Source organism: Thamnophis sirtalis, unplaced genomic scaffold (assembly GCF_051295495.1).
Source record: "Thamnophis sirtalis isolate CommonGarterSnake01/CBP01778 unplaced genomic scaffold, rThaSir2_p1.2 scaffold_5, whole genome shotgun sequence".
Taxonomy (NCBI): Eukaryota; Metazoa; Chordata; class Lepidosauria; order Squamata; family Natricidae; genus Thamnophis; species Thamnophis sirtalis.
The window spans coordinates 110,183,073-110,210,114 of NW_028261385.1; the positions used below are offsets into that span (position 1 = coordinate 110,183,073).

The 27,042-nt window shown below is 42.3% G+C and overlaps 1 protein-coding gene across 3 annotated transcripts; it reads left to right on the plus strand.

Moving 5' to 3' along the window:
• Positions 1–1,422: 1,422 nt before the first annotated feature.
• On the plus strand, positions 1,423–26,560 carry POPDC2 (popeye domain cAMP effector 2). 3 transcript variants are annotated; one of them, XM_087716533.1, is made up of 4 exons: positions 1,423–2,260; positions 20,603–20,711; positions 22,890–23,337; positions 26,229–26,560. In XM_087716533.1, the coding sequence occupies exons 1-4, from the start codon at positions 1,770–1,772 to the stop codon at positions 26,309–26,311; spliced, it is 1,131 nt and encodes a 376-aa protein (XP_087572659.1). In that variant the 5' UTR covers positions 1,423–1,769; the 3' UTR covers positions 26,312–26,560. The 3 variants fall into 3 exon arrangements, with proteins under 3 accessions (XP_087572659.1, XP_013922949.2, XP_087572658.1); XM_014067474.2 differs by having other exon boundaries at positions 1,425–2,260; positions 22,890–23,383; positions 26,226–26,560; XM_087716532.1 differs by having other exon boundaries at positions 1,431–2,260; positions 22,890–23,262; positions 26,226–26,560.
• The last annotated feature ends 482 nt before the right edge of the window (positions 26,561–27,042 follow it).

Sequence of the window (27,042 nt, forward strand, 5' to 3'; positions counted from 1 at the left end):
AATGCAGTGGGTACAACACTATTCTTTTTAATTTTTTCCCCAACATAGTTTGCAATTTCCTTTAAATCACAGTTTAAATAAATTGGTAAGTAAAAGTTTGCATAAGTGGAATAGCTGAAAAAGATTAGCATTTCATATAAAAGTCACTTCATCTCACTGCATTGGAAAAAGAATACACTGGTGCCATCCCGAAGCAATTATCACAAAGTTCTGATAATTAAACAACAATGACAAAACAAACTTTCCACTGAGTACAGAACAGATTTGACAAAAATTATGCAGTTATGGGTAGGGAGAATTGTTCCTTTTGTACTGTGCCAGAGTGCTTCAAACCCGGTTACTAATATGTTTGTTTGGATTAGATTTAATCCAAAATTCGATTTAGAATTAGAGAAGAACGCATACTGGAGAGTAAAGAAAGAAAGAATATGGTATGCACTATGCAAGATGCAGCACATTCACAAACCTTGCCCCTATTTCTGGACCCATGTTGCCAGGATTAGATTCAAAGTATTTCATAGAACAAGGGAGCCAGCAAACCTAGAAAGTACTATAAAGACAATATTTTCTTTCTATAGCTGATATTTACCCAAATGGAAGACAACTGAATATAAGGTACACCAATTCAAATGGAAAATTGGACACCAAACTTCTTACCTGCCTCATTTAATGTATTATCAATTAATTGAAGACAATCTTCTCATTTTAATCATAAATTACTTGGGGTGGGAGAAACCAGCTTCAATTTCAGAAAAGGAATTGTCCTTCCCTAGTTTTCTGCTGATATTTTCTTAAGTATCCCAGCTGTCTGCCTCTTCTGTATTATTATATACCACTCCCTTTTTACAATCTTATAATCCCTTAATTTGGGGTAGAGTCTGAGTGACTGGATAAAGCTGAGAGTTTACTGGCCTTCCTGACGCGGCAGAGTTCGCAGGAGAAAGTTTTTCTTGTTGCCCTAGGAGAGAAATAATTGCCACTACTTCGAATTGAACCCTCAACCTTCCAAGTGGGAGGTGAGCGTCTTCACCACTAGGCCACCATATCACTCTTTCGGTATGATGGTATAAAAGATACTTATTCAAATCCCTTTTGGTCTCTTAATTTATAGCTTATAGTTGTAATAATGAACTCCCCCTTCCCCCTTCTCTATGTAAAAATACTCTTGGTGATAAAAGTGTATCTGAGAACAAACTGAAAACTCTGTGCAATGTTCACAAACAATACTCTGTAATCTAGTTCTCGGAGTTATCTTAAGTGGCAAATGTCTGGCAGCTCTCTCTTCCCGTTCTAGCCTTTGCTTCTTGGATTTCAATTCCAAACATGGTTATCTATGTAGCGCCTCTCTCTTCTTTGCATGCCTTAGTGCTATACATTCCAAATTAAACACTAGTGCCCTCTGCTTGTCTTCCCCACCCCTTTAGCCCTCCCTGCTGCTCTTTCACTGTGTCTATTTTAATTTATTTCAAGGCAGGGGAGAAAACAAGCTGCAAACTCTCTTAGCTACTCTTGAATTTTCCACTCCAGTTCTCAAAAGGTGCTTCCAGGATTGAATTTCTTATGCTTCTACAAGTTCATCAGCAAGGTCTTAAATCCCACGAGGAACGCTGGGTATTGCAATTTGTGGAAAAGAACTTCACGAGTTGTTGGATGCAAATACATAATTTGAGAAATGTCCCTCTAAAATCTCCATAGAGGTGTAGAATAGGAATTGGTTTCTGTGTATTCTGTTAATTTCAAAGTGAGTTAGGTATAGAAGTTACAGGAAAATGAATGAAGAAAATACACTTTTGGATCGGATAATTTTTAATCCGGTTTTGTGTGAGAACTGGAAATACTTTATGGAAGGAGCAGCCTATCACCTCGCTAATTTATTCTTCCTCCTTGGCTATATGGGAGGTAGTGGAATCTTTGGTGCCATCTATATTTTTGGGTTGTTGTTCATTGGCTTTCTTTGCTCTGTTGTATGGGGCTGGTTCAACGCTTGTGGATTGGACATCGTCATTTGGAATGTGCTTTTATTTCTGATCTGCTTGTTTCAGCTAGCACATTTAATTTACCAACTCCATAAAGACACATTTTCTGAAGAATTTGATCTCCTGTACAAACAAATTTGCCAGCCTTTGCAAGTGCCTCTCCAAACTTATAAAGAAATAATCAAGTGCTGTGAAGAACAGGTCTTGCCTTTGGCCAAAGATCAAACCTATGCTGTGGAGGGCAAGACATCCATAGATCGTTTGTCCTTCTTGCTGTCTGGCCGGTAGGTCTCTCTTTCTTCTGAAAATATCCCTTGTGATAGTGGTGCTTTTGAAGACTACTAAGTGGTTTCAAAGGATAGAGAGGCATAGGAACTGCATGCATTATGGAAGAAAACCCCATTTTTTCACCCCAATCTACATATGAGGATTTGCATAAGAGTGTGCATAGTCGTTATTTCTGAGATTGGCTTGTTTACCTGAATAAAATGGGGAGGGAGTGCATATGAGGAAGCATTTGATAATGTGAGTTATCATTTTCAGTATGTATTTGTACAGCGCAGAAACAAATTTTAAGTGTACGGCTTTAGCCCTCTTAATTTTAAAATACTAATATAAAATATAAAAGGAGGGTGATAAGTGGGAAAATGAAAATTAATGGGCTAAGGCCACATTGCTTCTCTGTTGCAAACTGACTCTTCCAAATTTAGGAAGGTTAATATATTGAGGATATAGGAGGCAGGACATGGGGTGATTTACAATACATTCTCAGTTATTTAACAACAATAGCAAGAACTTTATCTTCACTCTAAATTGTTGAATGGAAAATATTTCGCATATTAAAAGGATTTGCTTGTTAGTTAGAAAGACGATTAGCTTTATTTCAAGTGAAGAGTTGAACAATTGCTGAGCTTAGAATCCTTTAATTCTATTTCCTCTCTCCAGAATTTTTTTGGGGGGTGGTGGTGTTTCCCTGTTTTTAATAAAAAACAAAGTACACCCTCCTGCCCTGAAAATTGTTCATCCTATTTATAATCTTTGAAACTGAATATAATGTATGTAATATATGAATATATATGTTCACAAATGGCAGATTTTTTTTTAAAAGCTTTAAAAGTAATAGGTTTTATATAATTATATATTATTTAGTGAGACATTTCTAAAGTAAATAACGAGAGAGATTGGCCCATATTAAATGCATGTCTTCGATACTAATCCCTACTGCCACAGAGTATTATTTATTAGAAAAGATACAGCTTCTAAAATATTTTATATAAAATATAAAAGTCCCCTTAAAAGAGGAGGTGGAGTTGCACTACATGTAAAAGACCACTACATTGCTACAGAAATTCATGAAAATTAAAGGCGAAAGCCTCCTAGAATGCATATGGATCAATATAAAAGAAAGAAAGAATGATATGGCCATAGGTGTACACCACAACCAAGCAGAAAAAAATAGATAACACACTACAATGGGGGACTTCAATTATCCTGATTTCAACTGGAAGACTAATTCTGCACTAAGTGAGAAATTGAATAGGTTCTTGACAAACCTAGGTGACAACTTTGTTGTCCAAAATGTAGAAGAGGGAACTAGAGGGACAGCTGTACTGGACCTAATTCTCACAAACAGAGAAGAAGCTATAAAGGGAGTTGAAACTGCAGGGGCGTTGTGTGAGAGTGACCATGTCATACTGGAATTCAACATAATGTAAATACAAGCAATAAAACACAATCATATCAGAGTCTTAGATTTTAAAAGAGTTGATTTTAACAAACTCAGAGAAAACTTTGGAAAGATTTTGGATGAAAAATTTTGGATGAGAATCCTAAAGGGGAAAACAACTCAAGAATCTTGGGAAACTGAAAAATATGATCATAAAAGCCCAGTCCAGCACAATACAACTGAAAAAGAAAAATAAGAAATCCACAAAGATATCTCTGATAAACTAAAGGACAACAAAGGCTAGTACAAAAGGGACACATAACTAAGGCAGAATATGAGCAGATAGCCAGAATCTGCAAAGATAAAGTCAGGAAAGCAAAGGCTCAGAATAAAGAAAGACTTGTGACAATAAAAAAAAGTTTTTTTCAACATATAAATAACAAGAAAAAAATCAAGGAAACAGTCAGCCCACTAAAGAGAGAAAATGGCAAGGAAGTAACAGGCAACAGAGAGAAAGCAGAGATGTTTAACTCATTCTTTGCATTGGTCTTCACCCAAAAAGAAACTATAGCACAACCTATCAAAAACATAACTGTAAAAGACAGACTAGAAATAAAAGTTAAAATAAGCTTTAACTGAACAGGTTAAAGGTTAAACAGGTTCTGAACTGACAGAACACCCATCTGATCTTGATGAATACAAATCACCAGGACCCAATGGATTACATCCCAGAGTTCTAAAGGAGTTGGAAGAGGTAATCTCAGAACCATTGTACCATATCTTTCAAAAATCTTGGAGCACCGGGGAACTACCAGAGGACTGGAAAAGAGCTGACGTGGTTCCATCTTCAAAAAAGGGAGGAAAAAAAAACCCATACCTAGGAAACTACAGACCAATCAGTACCTGGGAAGATACTGGAAGAGACAATCAAAAGATTTGTGAACATCTAGAAATGAGCAAAGTAATAGGTAGAAGTCAGCATGGGTTTGTTAAGAATAATCATGCCAAACCAATCTTATTTCATTCTTCAACATGGTGACTAAATTAGTAGACCAGCGAAATATTGTGGGCATAATATACTTAGACAGCCAGGCATTTGACAGAGTAGACCACAACCTACTTCTTGATAAGCTAAAAGAAAGTGGGATAGATAGCATCATCATCAGATGGATTGTAACTGGCTGACAAACCATACTCAATGAGTAGCCCTGGAGGGAAGTAAGCAGGGGGGTACCACAAAGTACTTAAGCGCAGACTCTTCAATACCTTCATAAATTACTTAGATGAAGGAATAGAAAGGGAACTTATCAAATTTGCAGATGACACTAAGCTGGCAGGAATAGTGAACACCCTAGATGATAGGCTCAAGATCCAAATGGTTCTTGACAGACTTTAACACTGGGCCGTAACTAGCAAAATGATATTCAATGTAGAGAAAAGTCTTACACTTAGGCAAGAAAACCCCAAAGTACACATATTGTGAGAAACCAGGCTTAATAGCAGTAACTGTGAGAGGGGTCTTGGAGTCTTAGTGGACAACATATTTAATAGTGTGCAGCAGCAGCCAAAAAAGCCAATTCAATCCTAAATTGCATTAACAGAGGGATTCAATCAAGATCATGTGAGATACTAATATCACTCTAAAAAGCCTTACTAACACCACATCTAGAATACTGCATCCAGTTTGGTCACCACACTTTAAAAAAAGATGTTGAAATTCTAGAAAGAGTGCACAGAGGAGCAACCAAGATGATTAGGGGACTGGAGGTTAAACATATGAAGAACAGTTACAGGAATTGGTCATGGCTAGTCTAGTGAAGAAAAGGATCAGGGGAGATATGATAGCAATGTTCCAATACTTGAAGGACTGCCACAGAGAGGAGGGGATCAAGCTATTTTTCAAAGCACCTGAAGGCCAGACAAGGAATAATGGATGGAAACTGATCAAGGAGAGATTCAACCTAGAAATAAGGAGAAATTTTCTGACCATGAGAACAATCAACCAGCTGTGGGAGCTTAATCACAGGAAGCTTTCAAGACTGGACTCCCATCTGTCAGAAATAGTGTAGGATCTCCTACTTGGGCATGGGTTGGGCTAAATGACCTCAAGGTCCCTTCCACCTCTGTTATTCTATTCTAATATCCTTTATATCATTACTACTTGTGTACTTATTAATTGCTTTTTCCTAGTTTCTGAATAAGTTCTTATTTTAGATCTTGTCATATTTGTAACATTGTCTAATTGTAGTAACTAGCTATTTTATAAATAAAACAAACCAAGTCAGAAGGATTTCATCAAGTGAAGGTTGATATTAAAGAATCAGGTAAAAAAATGATCAGAAATAATCAGATTGCCTTTCCTTTAAAACAAAATAAAACCTAATAAGAAATAGTAAGAATATATTCTGAAATTTGCTTGCAGAAAAAGGCATCCAAATCTACCAACATGTAGTCTTACTGTGGCCCAGAGATAATGTGTTTAGATAGTGAAAGAAAAGCAAATGCCTGCAATAGAAATGCAGGAATTTGGGGATCTGTTTGATGCTTGCTAAAAAAATTATTGCTAGAGTCATCAAGAGTCTCTGGCAAAGAATAAAGAAAAACAGAGCCAGGAACTTATTTAAAAAAAAACACTTTATTTTTATTCAAGACGACAAAACATGTGCAAGATTGCATACAGCATCAACAGATAAAGCATTCATTTACAGTAACTATTTAAAGCCTCACAAAACATTAACTGCAATATAACATTACTCTGGCTGAGACAATGAGTTGTATTTCTCAACTTTTCTTACACACTTCTAGTATTACCATCTTGCTTTTGTGATTTTTCATGTTCTACAAATACCTTCCATAACTCTTTTAAAAAGAGCTACTAACCCTATATATCTAAAACTACACCTTCAAACTTCATTGAAAATCTAGCAGACCCTGTTCCTGCTGTTGATGCAGCTTACAGTTTAACTTTTTTCTCCTCCCTCCCTCCCTCTTTTAGAGATGCATCATACTTTTGATTGTATGGAACTTTTGACCAATCAAAATGCCCAGCTCCTTTTTGGATGCATTGTTCCTACCAGAGGTGGGTTTCAGCCGGTCCAGTCTGGTACGGACAGACTGATGCCAGAAACCCAGCATGTGTTTGCATACTGGGGCCTCCAGAGGCCCCGTACCGGAACAGTCCCTCCCCTGCTTGCTGCCCCCACCCACCCGGTCGCTGCTCTCTTGAAGTTTTAGAAAAATGTTCATTGAAATGGAAAGTTTAAAAGGAGTTGATTAATTTCCGTTTATAAAGGTCACGTGGTGGCGGTGCGCTGGCTGCTGACCAACCCAGCACCTGACCAGGTTGGTACAGTGGGGCTGTTCTGGAGCGTCTTCCAGCCAGGAAGGGGCACCAGGAGAAAGCGGGGCTGCCAAAAGCCCAACTGCAACGGGCAAGAGGGCATGAAGGAGTGGCCGCCCAGCAGAACTGGGAGCATCCCCATTCCCTAGGTTGGTGGGCTGATGGAGAGTTTGCATGGGCCTGGAGGTGGCAGGGAGGCAGGGGTTGAGGCTGCCCTGGGAACCTGCACTGGGCGGCAACCTGCCACCTGCAGCTCTCGGAAAAAGGAGGCAGGGAAGCAAGTCCCGGGCCTCATCTCTGCCTCCTTCCTCAAGAGCTGGCTTCATGGATGGCCAGCCCCTCCCACTAATGCGCCCTTCACTCGCCTTCCACCTGGAGGCTCTGCCAGCAGGGCACCTCCCGTTTCGCCTCCCACGAGACTGGGTGCGGAGGAACATACAGCGAAGATGTGTTCATGTCTACTATAACTATCATCACCAGCAGCAACAGCAGGGTAGCAGTAGCGGCAACTGCTGGTCTCTGTTTCTGTGGGTGTAGCTGCTCTCTGCTCCCCGTGCTTTGCAGCCTGACTGGAGATAAGCACCGCTGAAGTGGTGCTTTGCTTGCTGCAGCAGCTTGGACCCCAGGGAGGTGGGACTAGCGCTGTCCAGGTTTGGGGAAAGGCAGCTGAGGCCGGGCTGCCGGAGCTGATCCTCCACTGACCCCTAAAGAAGAGGAGGTGGTGGATGATTTGCCTGTACAACCAATCACACAGAATGTGTGACACCACTGGTTAAAAAAGTAATACAGGATTTAATTTCCACTGGTGTAAATTAGTTTTCTTAATTAAGGTAGATAAGATAATGGAAACTGGTTAGGGTTATGTTATTCTTGAATAACATAACCCTCTTGAATTCCAGATCACATTACCTCCCACTATCATAGATCCTATGGAAAACCTACTATGTTTTTCAAAATGTTTTCTGGAGAAAAAATGCAATTTGTATTTGCATATATTTAGTGATTAGTTATTTTCTACAAAACTTTCTATAAAATGTGAAATAGGAAAATCTATACTTGATATATTATCCCCCCCCCAAGCCATTTACTGTATGTTGTAAAAGCTGGCAGCTTTTCATTAACTTTATGTACTTCTCTAAGCTGACAATATCATAGAATAACAGAATTGGAAGGGATTTTGGAGGTCTTCTAATCCAACACCCTGCTCAAACATTCATTCATTGCACAGTTTAGCCTCCAGATTTTTATCATCTTTGTTCCTCTTCTCTGCACTCTTTCTAGAGTCTCAACATCAGGTTTTATACTCTTTAAATAAAGTTTTATTGTCTCGATCCTTTATAATTAACCAAGCAAAGCTAAAATTATCATATTTTTGTTTATTTATAACTTTATTTTTAATAACTTATTGTATTATAACTTTTTTTCTTCACTGTTGTTGTAGAACAAAGTACTTGAGAAGGAGACTGGATAGCTCCAATCATACTAAGAATTAGGAGTAATCATGGATATAACTGAAATCTGTTGAAGATGATGATGATAATAATAAATAACAACCTTAACAGCTGTTAGGTGCTTTGTTAGAACTGTTATATTTTTACCAGGCCCAGACCGTGAATCAAATTGAAGATTAACAATAGCAACACAACACCAAAAATAATAACAACCACCCAGTGGTGTGATGCAGCCAGTTCGCAGCAGTTCGGGAGAATCGGTTGTTAACTTTCTGAGCAGTTCGGTGAATCTGCTTTTGTTTTTCCCACGTTAAGGGATTAATCCTGTCAGGAAGGCAGGAAGGAGACGTTCTAGTGTACTTCTGTGTGTTGTTTCTAGCCTAATCCTGCTTATCTTTATTGCCCTGCTTAAGTATTTTCAGAAACTGCCTCTGGTTAAGCTTTCTTACATTCTAACAGCTGTAAATCATTCTCAGTATGCCCAGACTTTCTATAGCCTGAACAACTTCTCTGGAGTTTTTCCCCCCCCTTTGCTGGTACTTTTATTCCGGGGCTTAACTTTTTTTTTTAAGGGGAAGGGTTGTTTGTGTACTTCCAACATGGCTGAATCCCCTCCCAGCCACTCCTTGCCTCCTCTGTCCCCAATTAATGGTGGGAGGGGGAGATTGCAGGCTTCTTTCTTCCCTGGATCCGTAATCTTCTCTAAATGGAGCAATCTACTAGTCTTTGGCTTCTTTGTTTGTTTGTTTATTACAAAAAAATGACTTTGGGAGGTCTCCCCTCCCCCAACTGATGGAAAAGCAATGAGATAAGTGGTTAGTGAACATGGCAGTACCTGGAGGCAGCTTAATAGAAGAGAAAAAACTGGAAATGATAACAAAATACAAAGACCTGCAAATAGAAATAGAATGATTATGGAAAAAGCAATCAAGGTTGTACCAATAGTAATAGGTGCCTTTGGTCCAATCCCAAAATAACTGAAGCATTACTTTAACACCATTGGCATTGACAAATTCACCATCAGTCAATTGCAAAAGATGGTCTACATCCAGCGACAACATCTGTAACACGATCAAACATCCACATCTGCCTATCCCAGATCCTTGGAAAGGGCTCGATGGGTAGACAAAAATGCCAAACCCAGTCTGAACATCTGGTTGACTGCAAAAAACCAATAACAATAATAAAAATTTATCTTTATGTTTCCAACCTTTAGCAAAAGAGGTGTACCTTAGTGTAGCTCGGTAAAAATGATTTTCAGGATTTGAACACAACTCCCAAGAACTTGAAAATATGTACGAAATGCGCATGCGTGAGTCCCGAATGGCTGCCAGGCTTTTTCGCTCTGAAGCGATTTGGCGAAAAAGCGCTGGAGAGTCTTTGAAACCGGCTGCAAAATCATCAGAAAAGGGCCCCTGGGTTGACTGGAACCCAAGGAACACGAGGAGCTAGACATCAGGAAGAGCGACCCCCGGACTACGCGATCCCCGGCGGCTTTGAACTACCCGCGCTGCACGGAGCTGCACGGAGAGGAAGATGGCGGCACCGCGCTGCTGACGGCGGCGTTGTTACACTGACTTGGATGACCATAGTACATTTGCTTTACTTTGCTGGGCGATTGGTGAGCCGTGGGGACTCTATCTACCCTATAATTAATCACTATCGCTCTGGAGAGGTGGGGATCGATTTGGACTGGACTAGACCGAGATTGGGCGGATCAGGCAGCTGGCTGTGCTTGCCGCCGCCGCAGCCCTCCTTGGACGCTCCCCCCCTCCCTCTCCATTTTGCTCGGCTCTTTCGTCGACGCTGCCTCTTTCCTATGTGTTTGGGCTTTCTTTTGGTGAGCCTTTCCCTTTGCTGCCTTCCTTACTGCGGAGGCTCCTCTTGTTTTCCCCTGCCTGGTATCTTGCCCTCCATTATTCTTGGCCTCGGACCAGCTGATTTTGGCCTTTGAACCACCAGACCCCTAACCGCATTGTCACCCTTCACCGCCCTGGAACACCGTCTCGGATAGCGCCCACTTAATACATCTTTAGGGCGCCATGAACTGGGGATTTGTAGTGCATTGTTTTGCGGAAGGGGTGATGGAGGACGGCAGAAATACAGGTGGGGATTCGACTCCTTATCAACCAACGAACCCCCCCTCTCTTTCAATCCGTTCTAGCCACCCCCAGACTCTGGACCCTCTCTGGCCCACGGAAGAGGGGGAAGATAAGACATTACCTATATACCAGCTATGGATTGTTGTTGGCTGTTGTTTTGGACTACATCGTGATTTGGAGGTGCTGAGATTGCTAAGTTATCACTTGTTTCAAGTTGGTGCTTACGCCCTTCCCCCCTCCATCTGCAACCACCTTTGGGACTCTTTTGAACTCGCACTTTCAAATTTTTTTTAATCAATTGCGCAACTATTTTAGCTCTCATTCCTTCTTTTCTTTCATCTTTTTCTTCTTTCTTTGTACGGGCTATGCATGAGGTACGTATGAGATGAATGAATGTCCCACTTTTATGATTATATTGTTGTAAATTTTGTGTTTTTAACTATTACGTGGGGACTGTTTGGGGGAGTGTATGAGTATGTGTGATTCGGAGGACCTGCCGGGAGTTGCGGGGGCTACGGGGGTGGTTGAGGGGACCAGAGACACGGGAGAGGGTCGGGGTATTGCGGTCGTAACAGGGAGGGGCAGATACGGCGGGGACTTCAGGGCAGGCCATTACCGGGGAAGGAGGGTTCGCTACATTACAGAGATCCCTCCTTCCGGCCCTGGGAGTCCCACTCCAAGACCAGATGGCGTAAGTAGTCAGGACCCTGGTCTCAGGCTGTTGTCGCTAAATGCCAGGTCTGTTGTTCATAAAGCTCCTCTCGTCCGGGACTTAATTTCAGACGAGAGGGCAGACCTGGCATGTATTACTGAAACCTGGCTGGGCCCAGAGGGAGGAGTCCCCCTTGTAGAGCTGTGCCCAGAAGGATTTCAGGTGCTGCATCAGCCGAGAGCCCAGGGAAGGGGTGGGGGTGTGGCCGCCGTTATCCGGGAGTCGTTAGTTCCTCGTAGGGTCCCTGCTCCGGAGATTGTCGGGTGTGAGTCTTTGCTGTTAAAGTTGGACCTCAAGGGTCAAGTGGGTTTGCTGCTAACGTACCTGCCTCCCAACAGCGTTGCAGCAGCCCTCCCCTCGCTCCTCGAGTCGGTAGCCGAGCTGGCAGTTGAGTTCCCTAGGTTGATGGTCCTGGGGGACTTTAATTTGCCGTCGCTCGGTGAAAACTCTGATGGGGCGCAGGAGTTCATGGCTTCCATGACAGCCATGGGCTTGACCCAAGTAATTCGAGGCCCAACCCACTCAGCGGGACACATGCTTGACCTTGTATTTCTCTCGGAGCAGTGGATTTATGATCTTGGTCTGAGGGGGAGCGACATCATACCCCTGTCGTGGTCAGACCATTGCCTACTGAGGCTCGACTTCCGGAGGCCAAACCCCCACTGTAGGGAGGAGGAACCGACCAGGTGGTTCCGCCCCAGGCGTCTTATGGAGCCGTCAAGGTTCCAGACAGAGCTTGGGGTTATTCCTGACACTTTCGCCCACAGTCCGGTGGAGACTCTGGCTGCTGCGTGGCACTCGGCAGCGTCGGAGGCCCTCGACCGGATTGCGCCACTGCGGCTCCTCCGAGGCGGCGGATCCCGGAGACCTCCTTGGTTCACCGAGGAGCTCCGGGAGATGAAGCGCCGGAGGAGATGCCTAGAGCACCGTTGGAGGTCCGATAAGTCCGAATCGAACCGAGCAATGGTAACCACCTGCACCAGGGAATATACTAGAGCACTTAGGGCAGCAAAAAGATCGCACATAGCCACCCTGGTTGCATCCGCTGAGTCCCGTCCAGCCGCCCTGTTCAGGATAACCCACTCCCTATTGAACAAAAGGGAGGCGGGGGAACCCCTGCAGGGCAGAGCTGAAGAATATGCCCAATTCTTAGCGGACAAAATTGCTCGGTTTCGGTCGGACTTGGACTCCACACCTGCAGTTCCAGCCGAGGCACAGGGGGACCAAGTAGAACAGCTCTGGGTTGAGTTTCAGGACGTTACCCCCGGGGATGTGGACAAGGCCATGAGAGCTGTAAGTTCCTCCACCTGTGTTCTGGATCCGTGTCCCTCATGGCTGGTTACTAACTGCAGTGAGGTGACACGAGGCTGGATCCAGGCGGTTGTAACCGCCTCCCTTCGGGAGGGGAACTTCCCCGCCGCACTGAAAGCGGCGGTGGTGAGACCCCTCCTGAAGAAACCATCCTTGGATCCAGCTGTTCTTAACAGCTATCGCCCGGTCTCCAACCTTCCCTTCTTGGGGAAGGTTGTTGAGAAGGTGGTGGCCTTCCAGCTCCAACGGTCCTTGGAGGAAGCAAACTATCTAGACCCCTTCCAGTCAGGCTTCAGACCCGGTTACAGCACAGAAACCGCTTTGGTCGCATTGATGGATGATCTTTGGAGAGCCAGAGATGAAGGACATTCCTCCATCCTGGTCCTCCTTGATCTCTCAGCGGCTTTCGATACCATCGACCATGGTATCCTTCTGCGACGACTGCGGGAGGTGGGAGTGGGAGGCACCGTGCTACGGTGGTTCTCCTCCTACCTCTCGGACAGGTCGCAGTCGGTGTTAGTGGGAGGGCAGAGATCGTCCCCAAGGCCCCTAAATTATGGGGTGCCGCAGGGCTCGGTCTTATCCCCCCTACTATTTAACATCTACATGAAACCGCTGGGAGAGATCATCCGCAGGCACGGGATTAGATACCATCAATATGCGGACGATACTCAATTGTATCTGTCCGCCCCGTGCCAAATCAATGAAGCGGTTGACGTGATGAGCCGGGGTCTTGAGGCCGTCATGGACTGGATGAGGGTTAACAAGCTTGTGCTCAACCCAGAAAAGACCGAGTGGCTGTTGTGTTTTCCTCCCAAAGATTTGGCCAATATTCCAACACTCAGGCTGGGGGGTCAAATTTTACACCCCTCAGAGAGGGTCCGCAACTTGGGAGTCCTCCTGGATCCACAGCTGTCATTCGACCACCACTTAACGGCTGTGACCAGGGGGGCATTCGCCCAGGTACGCCTGGTGCGCCAGTTGCGACCCTACCTGAATCGGGAGGCTCTCACAACAGTCACTCGGGCCCTTGTGACCTCTAGGCTGGAATACTGCAATGTGCTCTACATGGGGCTGCCCTTGAGGAGCATCCGGCGACTTCAGCTAGTGCAGAACGCAGCCGCGCGAGTGATTGCGGGTGCACCTCGATTCACCCGCATAACACCTATCCTCCGTGAGCTGCGCTGGCTACCTGTCGATCTCCGGATGCGCTTCAAGGTGCTATTAATCACCCATAAAGCCCTACATGGCAGTGGATCTGGATACTTGAGAGACCGCCTTCTGCCAATTACCTCCCTGCGACCTATAAGATCCCATAGACTAGGCCTCCTCCGCATTCCATCGGCCAGCCAGTGTCGGCTGGCAACTACAAGGAGGAGGGCCTTCTCAGCAGTAGCCCCGACCCTTTGGAACGAGCTCCCCGTGGAGATTCGTACCCTCTCCACCGTCCAAGCCTTCCGCATAGCCTTGAAGAACTGGCTCGCCCGTCAGGCCTGGGGATAAGGATCGTTACCCCTCCCGAATGATGAATGTATGTTGTTTATTATTTTATTATATGTTGTTATCTTAATGTTGTATTCCCCCCTTCCTGGTTTTCTGTGAGCCGCCCTGAGTCCCCTCAGGGAAAAGGGCGGCCTACAAATGCTAATAAACCTAAACCTAAACCTAAACCTACTTATCATGAAATGGGCTGCCTTTCAAACCCAAACATTGGGGAAATGGGATTAATCCATTAAACCTTTAGAAGAAAATTATTGATGATAAGTAAAACATTAAGGAAACAACAAAAAGCCTGTTGGGTGTTAAATATATGCCAAGAATGGAAGTCAAAATTTATGGAAAACAGAGACAAAATGCCATAATATGTAACACATTGAGACTTTGAATTTAAATGGAAGAGACTTTATAGAATACAAAAATGAAATTATTTCTTAAATATTGTTAACAGGGTTAAAGCAATGATACTACAAGTGGAATTTATCTAGAAAGATATTGAAGTAATAGCCGAACAGATCAGTGGTGGGATACGACCGGTACACCCCGGTATAAGTGTACCGATGCCTGCTGGGAGCACCAGGTACTGTGGTCCTGTGCTCCAGAGGGCCCACCCGCTCTCCAGCTCTCCTTACCTCTATTTGAGCCGACTGGGGCATTTGTGCATGCGCAAAGGGCATATGGTGCCTGCACAACGCTCCGCCGAGTAGCTGGAGTGTCACGGGTGTGGGTACGCATGCGCCCGCTGCACGCGTACACGTGGTGGACATCTGGCCCCGTTGCAGCGTACCAGTTGCAACAGGAGCTGAAACCCGCCACTGGAACAGATGCTGTGACATTCCCTTCCTCCCTCTTCAACACATTATTGTAGCCCTTGACAAATTTATCAAGAGTGATGGAGGAGGTGATGGCAGCTTGGTAAAAACAAACAGGTCTCCCTTACAAAAATAGTAATGGAATGATTCTTCAGAACAAGCACTCTGTGGAGAAGAAAGGTATTCCAAGATTACATGACAGTTCGGCCCCAGGCCCAGATACGCTATAAAGAAAAGCTTGTTATCTATAATAGAGCCATGTTGGTGTAGTTTTCATATGCTGTAGCAATATTATCTTAGAAATGGAACTTACAATTTCCACATATAGCAGGTGCAGACCTGCAAGGTGAAGGTCAGGTTGAAATAACTTCATAAAAGTACAATAACATGCACAAAACCAACTAACGTGCTAACAAAATTTGAAACTTTCATGGATTATTTAAAAAAAAAGAATAAAAACAGCATGTTCAGCATCTGCATTATTGGCTGAACTTAGTTAATTTTAAAGGGTTCCAATAATGGACCTTTGCTTCCTTTGAACACGGAAGCGTAGAAAAAAAAGAGCAGAATCAGGAGGCTCAACTTAAAGACCGTAATGTCAGGACAAGTCTCACAAAATATGTTGTGCCTTATTATCCTAGTGGACCACTACTTACATATGAGCCAGTAGTATGCTGTAGTGCCAAAAAAGCCAATGCATCAACAGATGAGCTGTGGTGGTGCAGTGGTTAGAATGCAGTACTGCAGGCCACTTCTGCTGATTGCCTGCTGCCCGTAGTTCAGCAGTTTGATTCTCACCGGCTCAAGGTTGACTTCCATCCTTCCGGGGTTGGTAAAATGAGGAGCCAGATTGTTGTTGGGGCAATATGCTGATTATGTAAACCACTTAGAGAGGGCTGTAAAGCACTGTAAAGCGGTATATCATTCTAAGTGCTATTGCCATTGCTATTAAGATCACAAGAAGTGATAAAACCACTATTCTACACTGTAATGTGCTAGTGAGGACACATTTGGAATACAGTTCCGGTCACCACGATACAAAAAAGGTGCTGAGATCTTAGAAATAGTGCAGAGCAGAGCAATAAAGATTATAAGGAGTCTGGAGGCTAAATGGTATGATGAATGGTTAAAGGGAACTAGGTATATCTACCTCAATGAAGACAAAGATTAGAGATTGATATGATAGCTGTATTCCAGTATGTGAGGGGCTGCCATAGAAAGAGGATGGGTTGACTTATTGTTCAAAGCTCCTGAGGGTAGAACAAGAAGCAATGAGTGGAAGCTCATTAAAGATAGATCAACCTGGAACGAAGGAGGAACTTTCTGACAATGATAACAATTGAACAATGGAAGAGATAGAGGTTTTCAAGAAAATATTGAACAATCATTTGTCATGATTCAAAATATTGAACAATCATTTGTCAAGATGATCTAAGGTCTTGTGCCATTGACTACCTCCAAATTGTAGGGATTTTTACAAGCAGTAAAAATCCCTACAATTTAAAGCATTCCTAAAACATCAGCATGAGCGCATAATATAATTTACTACAACATAGTGAGTACAAGAGACAAGATGTTAAAAATAAACCTAAGTAATAGAAACAAATTAATAAAAATACTTTAAATATGGAATATTGAAGTTCTACCTTTTTGGTTATGAAATAAATGTATAAATATGTGTTTCTTCCAGAAGAAATATGTGAGTGAAAATGTATATTGGAAGTATGATAACATTTCAGTAATTTATTAAACTGCCAGGCTGTCCAAATTGTATACAACCAAGGAAAAGCCTTAGATATCCTGCATAGAGAACTGGCAACTGAAAGCAACTTTGTGAACTCTCCTGGGGTGTTTGGGTTCTGACCGGAGAGTAAAGAACAGATGAGATTGTCTTCAGGGCAAAAGAGACTTATGTTGGCAGATAGAGATCTGAGGATGGAGTTTGAATTACTGCCAACAGATCTGCAGCAGGTCAACAGGTCTCCAGTAGACAAGCATATGTTTGTTCTACAAAAAGGGTTGTATCTTCTCCCCAGTATTGCAAAGGGCAAGACACTGAAATGGCTCACAATCTCGGGATCTAATATACCCTGTTCCAAATGAAGAGCTCTATCAAGCTCCCACTGCTGCTCTGGGAATCCCCAAGGGTAGAAGGGCAAAACGTGAGAAATCAGACTGAAATAAGTCATGCTGGATCCTGACTTTCCCAGAAGAGACAGTCATCAAGAAGGATCATGGTAGCCAATTACTAGAAAAATAAATTTTATGCCAGAAATACAGCTGCAGTAAACGGGTCCTGAAAACCAAGGGAATTAACCCAGTTTCTGAGTTACATGCTACATTTGAAACGCAGGACATTCCTTCAAATATCACTTTTAAAAATCTGGATGATGCCGTTTCTATGGATTTTAGGTTGTTGAAGGTGTCAAAAGAATAATTTGGAGTTTCAACTCAAGCCGGGGTAGCACAAGAGTAAATAAAAATGAAATCAAGATAGCTGTGAGGAAAGAAGTATTTATTTCCAAAAGCAAGGAGGTTTGCCTTGGGGGCAACTGCAGAAAAATGGGATACAGCGAGATTGTTTTATAAGGGAGCTTATCCTGAGTATGGAAGTGCATACATGCTGATCTAGGGTGACATTTGAGAAGCATGGTAAAGTTCTTTTTTAATTTACTGTATTTTCTGTTTACAGACCTTCTCCTTTGATATGTGGATTAGGTCTGGATAAGTTATTTGGGAGTTTGAGGAGATTTGAGCAAAATATTTTCCCCCATTTGCTATTTTTACTTGCTAACTTAGTTTCACCTTGACTGTCAATTATCTAGAAAAGAAGCTGATTCTCAGTCCATTGTGGATTCCATAAAAGTTTAAGGAAGATAGAGATAGTATAAGGAATAAAATACAGTGTTTCCTCAAGAATACAACCTACCCTGAAAACAAGCCCTAGCCCAATTTTCACACTTGGGTCTGATATAAGCCCTGCCCCCAAATAAGCCCTAATTAAGCCCCACCCACTGTCTGGTTGTATGAGGTGGGGCATAGTGCATGCGTAAAAATCAAGCTAGGGTAGGGGTAGGAGGGTGGAGCTTCCCACTGCAGCCAGGCCTCCCATGCTCTGACACCTGTTGTGTCGCTGCCAAACTTCTTCTGTGGTCACATGCGGCTGGACGCTATGTCGTGCATCAGGCTGGTGTCTCCACTTTTGGCAGGATGCTGCATGGCACATTGCGCCAGTGCTGCCACTTGCGGCAGAATGCCATGTGGCACATTGCGTGGTGCTGCCACTTGCACACACAATGGTGCAACATGCCATGCAGCCTCCTGCTATGAGTGGTAGCACCGGCAGGACAAGCCACATGGCGTCTGGCCACGAGCGGTGTGAGCAGCTGTAGAAGAAGACAGGCAGCAGTGCAACAGGTGTTGAGGGGTGGGATGCGTGGCGGTGGTGGTCCTAAGGTAAGCGGGTAAGACATCCCATGAAAATAAGACCTGGTGCTTATTTTGGGGCCCAAAACAAAATAAGACCAGATCTTATTTTGGGGGAAACATGGTATATTTTGAAATAAAACTTCCCACATATGCCATATAACATCTGGGTGAAAAAAATTGCTATAGACCCTTATGACAGTAAACATATTCTTGCTTCCTTTGGAATAAAAGAAACTGTGTACAGCTTTAATAATATGATTAGTAGAATTTGTTCACACCCAACTTTAGCGTGTTGAAACACTGTACATAAGATATCTAAAAGTTAAAACTTGGCCTCCAGTATTATTTTTTGCCATATCTCAGTCCCTTTTTAGGAGTGTGTGCAAATTAGCAGTACAGCCAAGTGAAACAGAGGCAGCCTGGAACAATAGCAAAGCCAAGTGAAGTCACAAGATTAACCTTTACTTTTGACAATAATGTTTTAATTTAGCGATACTGGATGGTGTTCTGGAATTGGTTTGTCATTGTGATGAAATGCAGAAAACTTTTACCAGGTATGTATCCTTAATCATACTGTTCAGAATTCATTCTGTGGAAGGAAACCAAGGAGTCTAGTCAGCCTGAATGCAAAATATTTAAAATCCCTCTTAAAATTCCTAGAACAATGCAAGAACTAAATATATCCTTGAAAATTGATGTGTTTTTTCCTGGAAGCATTCAATAATACAATGCTTATTAAAATCCTAAGGCAGGCCTGTAAAACTGGCGGTCTTGGCTGGATACGGCCCACACAGGCCATGCCCGGGCCTGTGCAGGCAATACCAGTGGTGGGTTCCTGCCAGTTCTAACCTCTTCTATAGAAGAGGTTCCACAAATTTACAGAGCCGTTTAGAACCGATTCCAGCTCCCTCCCTCTGCCCGTCCTCACATCATCAAGATGAAGAGTGAGAGGAGGAATTCTGGGAGTTGAAGTCCACAAGTCTTAAAGCTGTCCAGTTTGAACACCCCTAGGGGTTTTTTTCCTAAAGGGTTAGGGGTGCAAGGGTCTTGTGACTTGACAGCTTTAAGACTTGCGTGCTTCAAATGCCAGAGTTTCTGAGCCAACATTTTGGTTGCTAAGCAAGAGCGTTGTTAAGTGAGTTTCACCACATTTTACAAGTTGGCCACACCCACCCAGTCACATGACTGGAAAGCCACTCCCACTTGGTTACATGGCCAGCAAACCACTCCCACCCGGTCACATGGCTGGCAAGCCACTCCCACAAAGCAGGCCACACCTACAGAAGAGGTTCTAAAAAAATTTGAAACCCACCACTGGGCCATACCCACCACAGCTCCGCAAAGGCAAAACACATCCTGATATGGTACAATACGGCCCACGATGTGATCGGGTTTGACACGCCTGCTCTTAGGTAAATGCCCTGTTTTGAGAAAGAATAGTATCTTGGCAGCATTGTATGGTTTATATACAAGCATCAGCAACAATGTAGAAAAGAAGCTCTGCTACAAAAAGATGTCAAGGTCATGATCCAGTCTGGAAGGTGGGAATGCTCTCTAGGCAATGATCAGGGCTTTGGCATGTCTTTTCTAAGATCTCTTCTCAGATTGGCAAAGTCTCTTGATTGGTGGGACAAGATTATAGGTTGTCACAGGTTTTCATCACAGACAAAATAGGTAGATGCAAACAGAGTTGAACAAAATGGCTGTCCAGTACACAAAATGGCTACACCCAACGAGGGAGGGGAACTCTGAAAAGGCTCTACCTGTCTAAGACAGAATCGTTGACTCATGGGGCATCATTGCTTTGATTAAAAAGTTTTTCCCTTCTTCTGTTGTGAACATATGCTCCGGAACAAGGATGAAGCCAGAAAGGGAAGGGAGTTGTCGCATCAAACCTTCCACTTGCAACAAGTCATTGTTTACTAGCCCTGGTTAGAGTTATGAAGTGTGCTTCCTGTGACATGCTTGCTTCTTTTAAGGGCATATGAATGAATAGCCGTTTGCACACAGAGATTGAAGCCTCACTATTACTTCCTTCTTCCTGACTGCTACTGTTCTTTGCACCTGCTTGCCTTGTCTTCATGTTACTTATATTCTGTGCAGAACAATCTGATATTGTTGAACAGTATTTTTTTTAAACTGCCACAAATATTAATGTCTAAAACAACTCTATCCTATATGGTGTTGTTTGTGTATAAATGACCACCTGCATGGACTTTATCATATGTCTTTAAATTGTTCAGCAATTGCACAACAGCTTTTTTAATTTTAATAATTTCCCTGCCCTCCTTTCTCTCTTTCTGCAGGGTTAAAGTAAGTCAGGATGGACAGTTTTTACATTATGTTTTCCCATATCAGTTCTTGGATTCCCCAGAGTGGGAATCATTGCGGCCTTCTGAAGAGGGAACATTTCAGGTAATGTTCTTCATAATGTTGGGATTTAAAATGAATGAATGAATGAATGAATGAATGAATGAATGAATGAATGCACGCACAAACCAACGAACAAGTAAACAAATAATCTTGGAGATCTTCTAGGCCAAACCACTGATCAAGCAAGTGACCCTATACCATTTTAGACAAATGGCTGACCAGTTTCTTCTTAAAAGCATCCAGTGATGAAGCATCCACAATTTCTGAAGGCAATTAGTTCCACCGGTTGATTTTTCTCACAGTCAAGAAATTTCAGCTTAGTTCTAGGTTGCTTCTCTCTTTCATTAGTTTCCATCCATTTTTTCTTGTCTTGTCTTCTGGTGCTTTGGACATTAGTTTGACACCCTCATCTGTGTGGCAGCATCTCAAATATAGGAACACTGCTTTCATGTCACCCCTAGTCCTTCTTTTCATTAGACTAGACATACCCAGTTTCTGTAACCATTCTTCGTAAGTTATAGCTTCCAGCCCCTTAATCATTTTTGTTGCTCTTCTCTGCACTCGTTCCAGAGTCTCAACATCTTTTTTATATTGTGGTGACCAGACCTCAGTGATGTGTGGTGAAGTTTACAGTTGGTGAGGCAAGAGTGTGGCGGTGTCGAGAAGCAGCGTCCCAGCCGCTGTCCCTGACAGAGGCGTCTCGTGTTTATGTCCGCCATAGACGTGAGCTGCCTCTGTCGGACACAGCGGTGGGGATGGAGGAGGTGGCAGTGAGAAGGCAGAGCACAGCGGCGGTGAGAAGCAGCGTCCCTTGTGCAACCATGCTGGGTTTTCTTGGTTATTTTTATTTTCTTTTTCAGTGGGATTGAACTGGACTAGGTTTTTATAATCATATTTTTCAGAGTTTCTCAGGCTTCTTGAGTTGATTACCCCTTTAAGAATTTCATCCATGGAATTCTTCCCCAACTCTCTCTGAGTTTGTTAAAATCAGTTCTTTTAAAATCTAAGACATTGGTTTGATTATGTTCTGTTGCTTGTGTCTGCATTATATTGAATTCTAATATGACATGGGCACTATCCCACAAAGTTCCTGCAGCTTCAATCCTCTCTATCACTTCTTCTCTGTTAGTAAGAATAAGGTCCAGTGTAGTCATTCCTCTAGTTCCCATCTCTTCCTTTTGAATGAAAAAGTTATCAGCTAGGTTGGTCAGGAATCTGTTTGATCTCCCACTTGTTGCACAGTTTGTCTCCTAGTTGATGTCAGGGTAGTTAAAATCTCTCATTACCACTGTGGTATGTTTTCTACATTCATTTGTTAACTGATTAGCAAAAAGGTCATCTATTTGTTTTGTTTGGTTGTGTGGCCTGTAGTATATGAAATTATGTGATTAAATAATCACATAATCTGATGTGAAATTGGTAGCTCTATACCTTTTGGGATCTATTTCTTCTCCTTTTTCAAGATGCAAATAATATTGACTTTTGTTCAGTCATTTAGTACTTCAAGAATTCTTCCACATCTCTCACAGAAAACTTCAACCAGACCATCAGAGAGTTTCTTCAGTATCTTTGTATGTGGTTTATATGTCCCCGGGGATTTTAAACAATGCACAATTCAACTGTAAAATTCATTACCATGAAATTGGGTTCTGGCTACTAATTTGATGGCTTCAAAAAAGGGTTGGACCAATACATGGAAGTCAAAGCTACTAGCCTTAATGATGGTGTGACTACCTCTAAAGACCACCTGCTGTGAGACTGGTGGGCTTCCTCATGCACTAGGTATGCCTCTGTAAGAACAGACTAGATTGGCCAAGGAAAACTGCCCCAGCTGGGCTTTGCTTATGTTCTTATTTATCCTCATTCAAAATAAAGAGATGCTCTCCATGCTTCTCTTGCTTTTGTCAGTCTCAAGGATCAATCCACTTTCCCAATGTAACTGAGATTTTTAAAAGTACAAATGTAAAAATACATTTGCAACACACCTTACGTACATTGTGTTCCAAGCTATTCAAGAAATACTTGAGCAATGTATTGTAAAAATTCATTTTCAAAGATGAAAATGTACACAAATAAACAGAATATTAAATATGAATTTATTTCAAAATGTGGATTTCTTGTACATTTGTATAATAAATCTAACAAAATGTGAGGTGACACAGTGACTTCGTTATTTTTAAAAACAAATAAATGAACTTTTTTCTCTTCTTTCTTTGACAGGTAACTTTGACAGCAGAGATTGACTCCTCTTTTATCACTTGGCAAAGGAAGAAGCTCTATTTGCTTCTGGCTAAGGAGCACTATATTGCTCGTCTCTTCTCTGTCCTCCTTGGCTATGACATCTCAGAAAAGATCTATGCCTTGAATGAAAAGCTTTTTGCGAAGTTTGGCCTCCAGTTTGACATCCGCTTACCCAGCCTCTATCATGTCTTAGGACCTGCTTCAGACACAGAGGTGGAAAAGGCAGAGTATGAAGAGCCAGTAATGCCTATAAGTGGTTCACCTGCAATTGGCCAAACAGCTCCTGTGGTTCCTTGCCCTGTGTCTCATTCTACTCATCCTAGGAAATCTCGGCCTGACAGTGACCTGTCTGGTGAGGACTCTACCAGTCTTGTATTGGAAGATTTTGCTGAGTTGACAGGGTCTTTTATGGACTATATGAGTGAAGGGGAGTATTTGAAATGAGTAACATGGGCACACATCACCCTGGATAAGTAAGTATTCTTTGTGCCTTTAGAAAGAAACATATCTAGATGCAAGGAAGGGGCAACTGATGTATGCAGCATACTGATTGCCCCTTAGAACCTGCAATATATAAATTCTTTGTTCATTTGCTACAGAAAAGGGCTTTGGATCATGACTTTGTAAAACTTCATCTCACTTTTTTTTAGGAAGAACTACTAGCTTCCTTAATGACTATAAGAATGCTGTTGACATAATATATCCTGATTTTAGTAATGTATTCAACAACGTACCCATGGCATTCTGTTTAGTTAATTAACTAAATGTAGGCTAAATAGTTTGAGTATTAGTTCAATACATTGCCAGCTTAAAAACTGAACTCAGATAATGCTTATTAATGATTCTTCATTGAATTAGAGAGAAGATACTACTTAGAGTGCCATGGGGTTCAATCCCAGGCATGTTACTCTTCAATATTTTTATTAGCGATTTGGATGAATGATAGAGCTGGAGTACCTTTCCTTGAAAGAAGTCTGGAAGAGATAAGTGACATCTCCTTTATGGCTCACTGACAGAGAATTCACTTGGATAATTTGAACCAGCTGGTACCTCATAGGCTATGACTCAGTAAATATGGATTTGAATCCTGAGAAAAAAGCAAGAATTCTATGATACTGGTAAACAAACCTTGCTTCCTGATGTAGAATATTCCACAATTTAAGTTCAACACTAACTTCTCCCTTTCTCTTTTCCATGTGAACTGAGCCTGCATCAGTTGAGATATTTAAAAAGGCCTCTCTGTTAGATCCTAAAATATGGATTTGCAGACAGTCTCCAATTTTCTTGCATCTTTGTCCTTTCCAGGTTTAAACACATAGATCCAGTTGAATTTGCTGAAGAACACATTGATAATCAGTGCAGGTATCATATGGAATCATGGCCAGTTGTCATGAAATCTTGCAGTATCCCCTCACACAGTGCCCATCCTAAGAAGGGGAAGGAATGGGGTTTGGGGTGAATAATATAACAGATTCATCCTTCTGTCTATGTGCTTGTCATCACGAAGATTGAATTACACCATCTCATTTTTCAGCAAGACTATGGATTTTTTAAATGATACTTTTGTCATATTTATCTCTGTCAACTTTAATATCTGTTTCAAAAATGGTTAGAATTATGTGCTGCATACTACTGTAGAGTCTATTAATTGATGTTTTCATGAGGCTTTGGTATGAAGCTGAATATTATTAATATACTTGTTTACTATTTGTTACTGTTTATTTTCAAATTTATGTTTGAAACCATTCTGCAGATCAGAGCTAGGCTAACCAGGTTGTATTCCCCATCACCCCATTTTTTTGCGATTTTCTGTTCATATGCATGCAATTTGATGAAAAAAGTGCTATTATTTGGCGATGGTATTTTTAGGAAGTTCGGGCAAAATGGAAATCTTCAACAATATTTTAACTGCTCACCTTCATCAACCAATTTGGAGTTACTTGACTACAGATCAAGAATTCAGAATGTATTTATTTATTAAATTTTTATCTGTCCATTTCCACTACAAGGCAACTTTAGACAGCAAAAAGCTTTATTTTTAAAATCTTTTATAGGTTACAGTTTAAAACAATATTTTGCCATAGCTACACCTTTTAACAATAATAACTTTACAATTTAAGAAAAATCTTGCTAAAAATCCCATGAATACATAATACTATGATTCAACTTAGAACAGTGGTGTCAAACTCAATTTCATTGAGGGCTGCATCAGGGTTGTGTTTGACCTCCGGGGTTGGAACAAACCCAGGATGTGTGACCATGGTGGGCATGACATGGGCCTCATGGGGGGGCACCTGTGGTGGCCAAGTGCTGAGGCAGGACTTCCCTGAGACCCTCCCTTACTCTCATTACACAGATAATCCTTGAGATACGAATGTAATATAGTCTGCCAGTTTCATTCATAACCGGAGGATTCAATTGATTGAATCACGTTAAATGAATGTGATCACTTCCTGCTTTCCCCAATGCATCTGTTAATCGAATGCACAGATCATTAAATGCACATGGGGTATCTCAGAGTGGGGAAGAGCATGTGGGGCTTACTGCTGGAGTAGGCTATCCAAGGTGTCCCCCAATCCACTGAGGCCTCATGCTCCTCTGGGATCCTCACAATTGCTTTCCCCCCACCAGCTTCTGAGTAAAGACTTCGGCTGGGGCTATGTGGCCAGCAAGTCTTGGCCTGGACTGGGCCACAGCAGCCTCCTGCTTTAGGGATTGAGGCAGCAGCAGCAGCCAATCAACCAGGAGCTTACTTCCTTTGTCTCATTGGACTGAACTGCAAGCCCCTTGTTGATTGGCTGCTATGCCCCAATCCCTGAAGCTACTCATTCAAACTAGCCAGTCAGCAGCAAGCAGGAGGCTGCTCATCACTGGCCAGATTGGGCCCAAACCAGGGGTGAAATCCACTTACCTTTGCTACTGGTTCGGTTTCACCAGGGGTGAAATCCATTTACCTTTGCTACCGGTTCGAGTGCAATTACCAGTTCGGTAGCAAAGTGAGTGCGGTAGCAACTCAACAAGATTACAATTCTAAAACTTTTCTCCTTGAGATGTCAGCTTTATTTCCACCCCCCCCCCCAAAAAAAACTGTGTATTCAAGGTGGACTGGACTGAGTTTTCTTGTGGGTATGAAGGGATCCAAGGCTAATGATGTGCTTGATCCCTCCCTCAGGCTCAGTCTGGTCATCACCTACATTGATAAAGACTTTTTGAAATATTAGGATATTAGCTTGGGCAATGGAGTTGCTTCCTTTAAAACTGGACATATAGGTATAAGCTAATTCTTATAATAATTATGGATTCTCTTTCACACAGCTTTGGGAAACCACCTGAGGACTAATCATCCTGCCCTTGCAAAAGGACGAGCCCCTCTGGCTCCAACTCAGACCCCAGAACTCTAGAGAACAGCTATTGGGAATCCAAGACCTGAATGAAGCAATCAGATCACTGATCACCAATCAGGATAGCCTTCATTATTTGTGTGTCAAAACATATATAAAATTTTCGTCCATATGATCCACCATGAAAGATATGCATAGAACAGGCAGTGATGGGATATTTTTCAGAATTTATCAATCTGCTCTGGCATCTGGATGTTTGTATTCTTGAACACTTCATATATGTTAAATATATTACATGTCTTGGAATTATGATGGTATAATTAATTGATGGAACATGATGGCGGTTCTATTAATTCTCTTCTTTCACAAATCAAAGAAGGAAGAAAACAATCTTTCATTTGTTCCTTCCATTTTGGCAATCATTAGTATGCTTGCCAATGTGAAGTTATTCTTCTCACTAAAGCTATATTCTTCTCAAAGGCATCCCATGATAACACAGAACTTAAATATTTAACTTTCCACCCCAGATTGAGAGTAGCTACCTGGAAGATTCAGTTGGTATAATGTACAACAAATAGGCTGCCATCTGGTGTATAATATTACATACATATCAGAGGTGGGTTGCTGCTGGTTCAGCCTGGATCAGCTGAACTGGTAGTGGTGGCAGTGGGAGGCTCTGCCCACCCGCCCAGACACTTCTGCGCATGCGCAGAAGCATCACACACGCATGAGAGAGTACGAGCGAACCGGTAGCGCCGAGATTTGAAACCCACCTCTGATACATATTATAA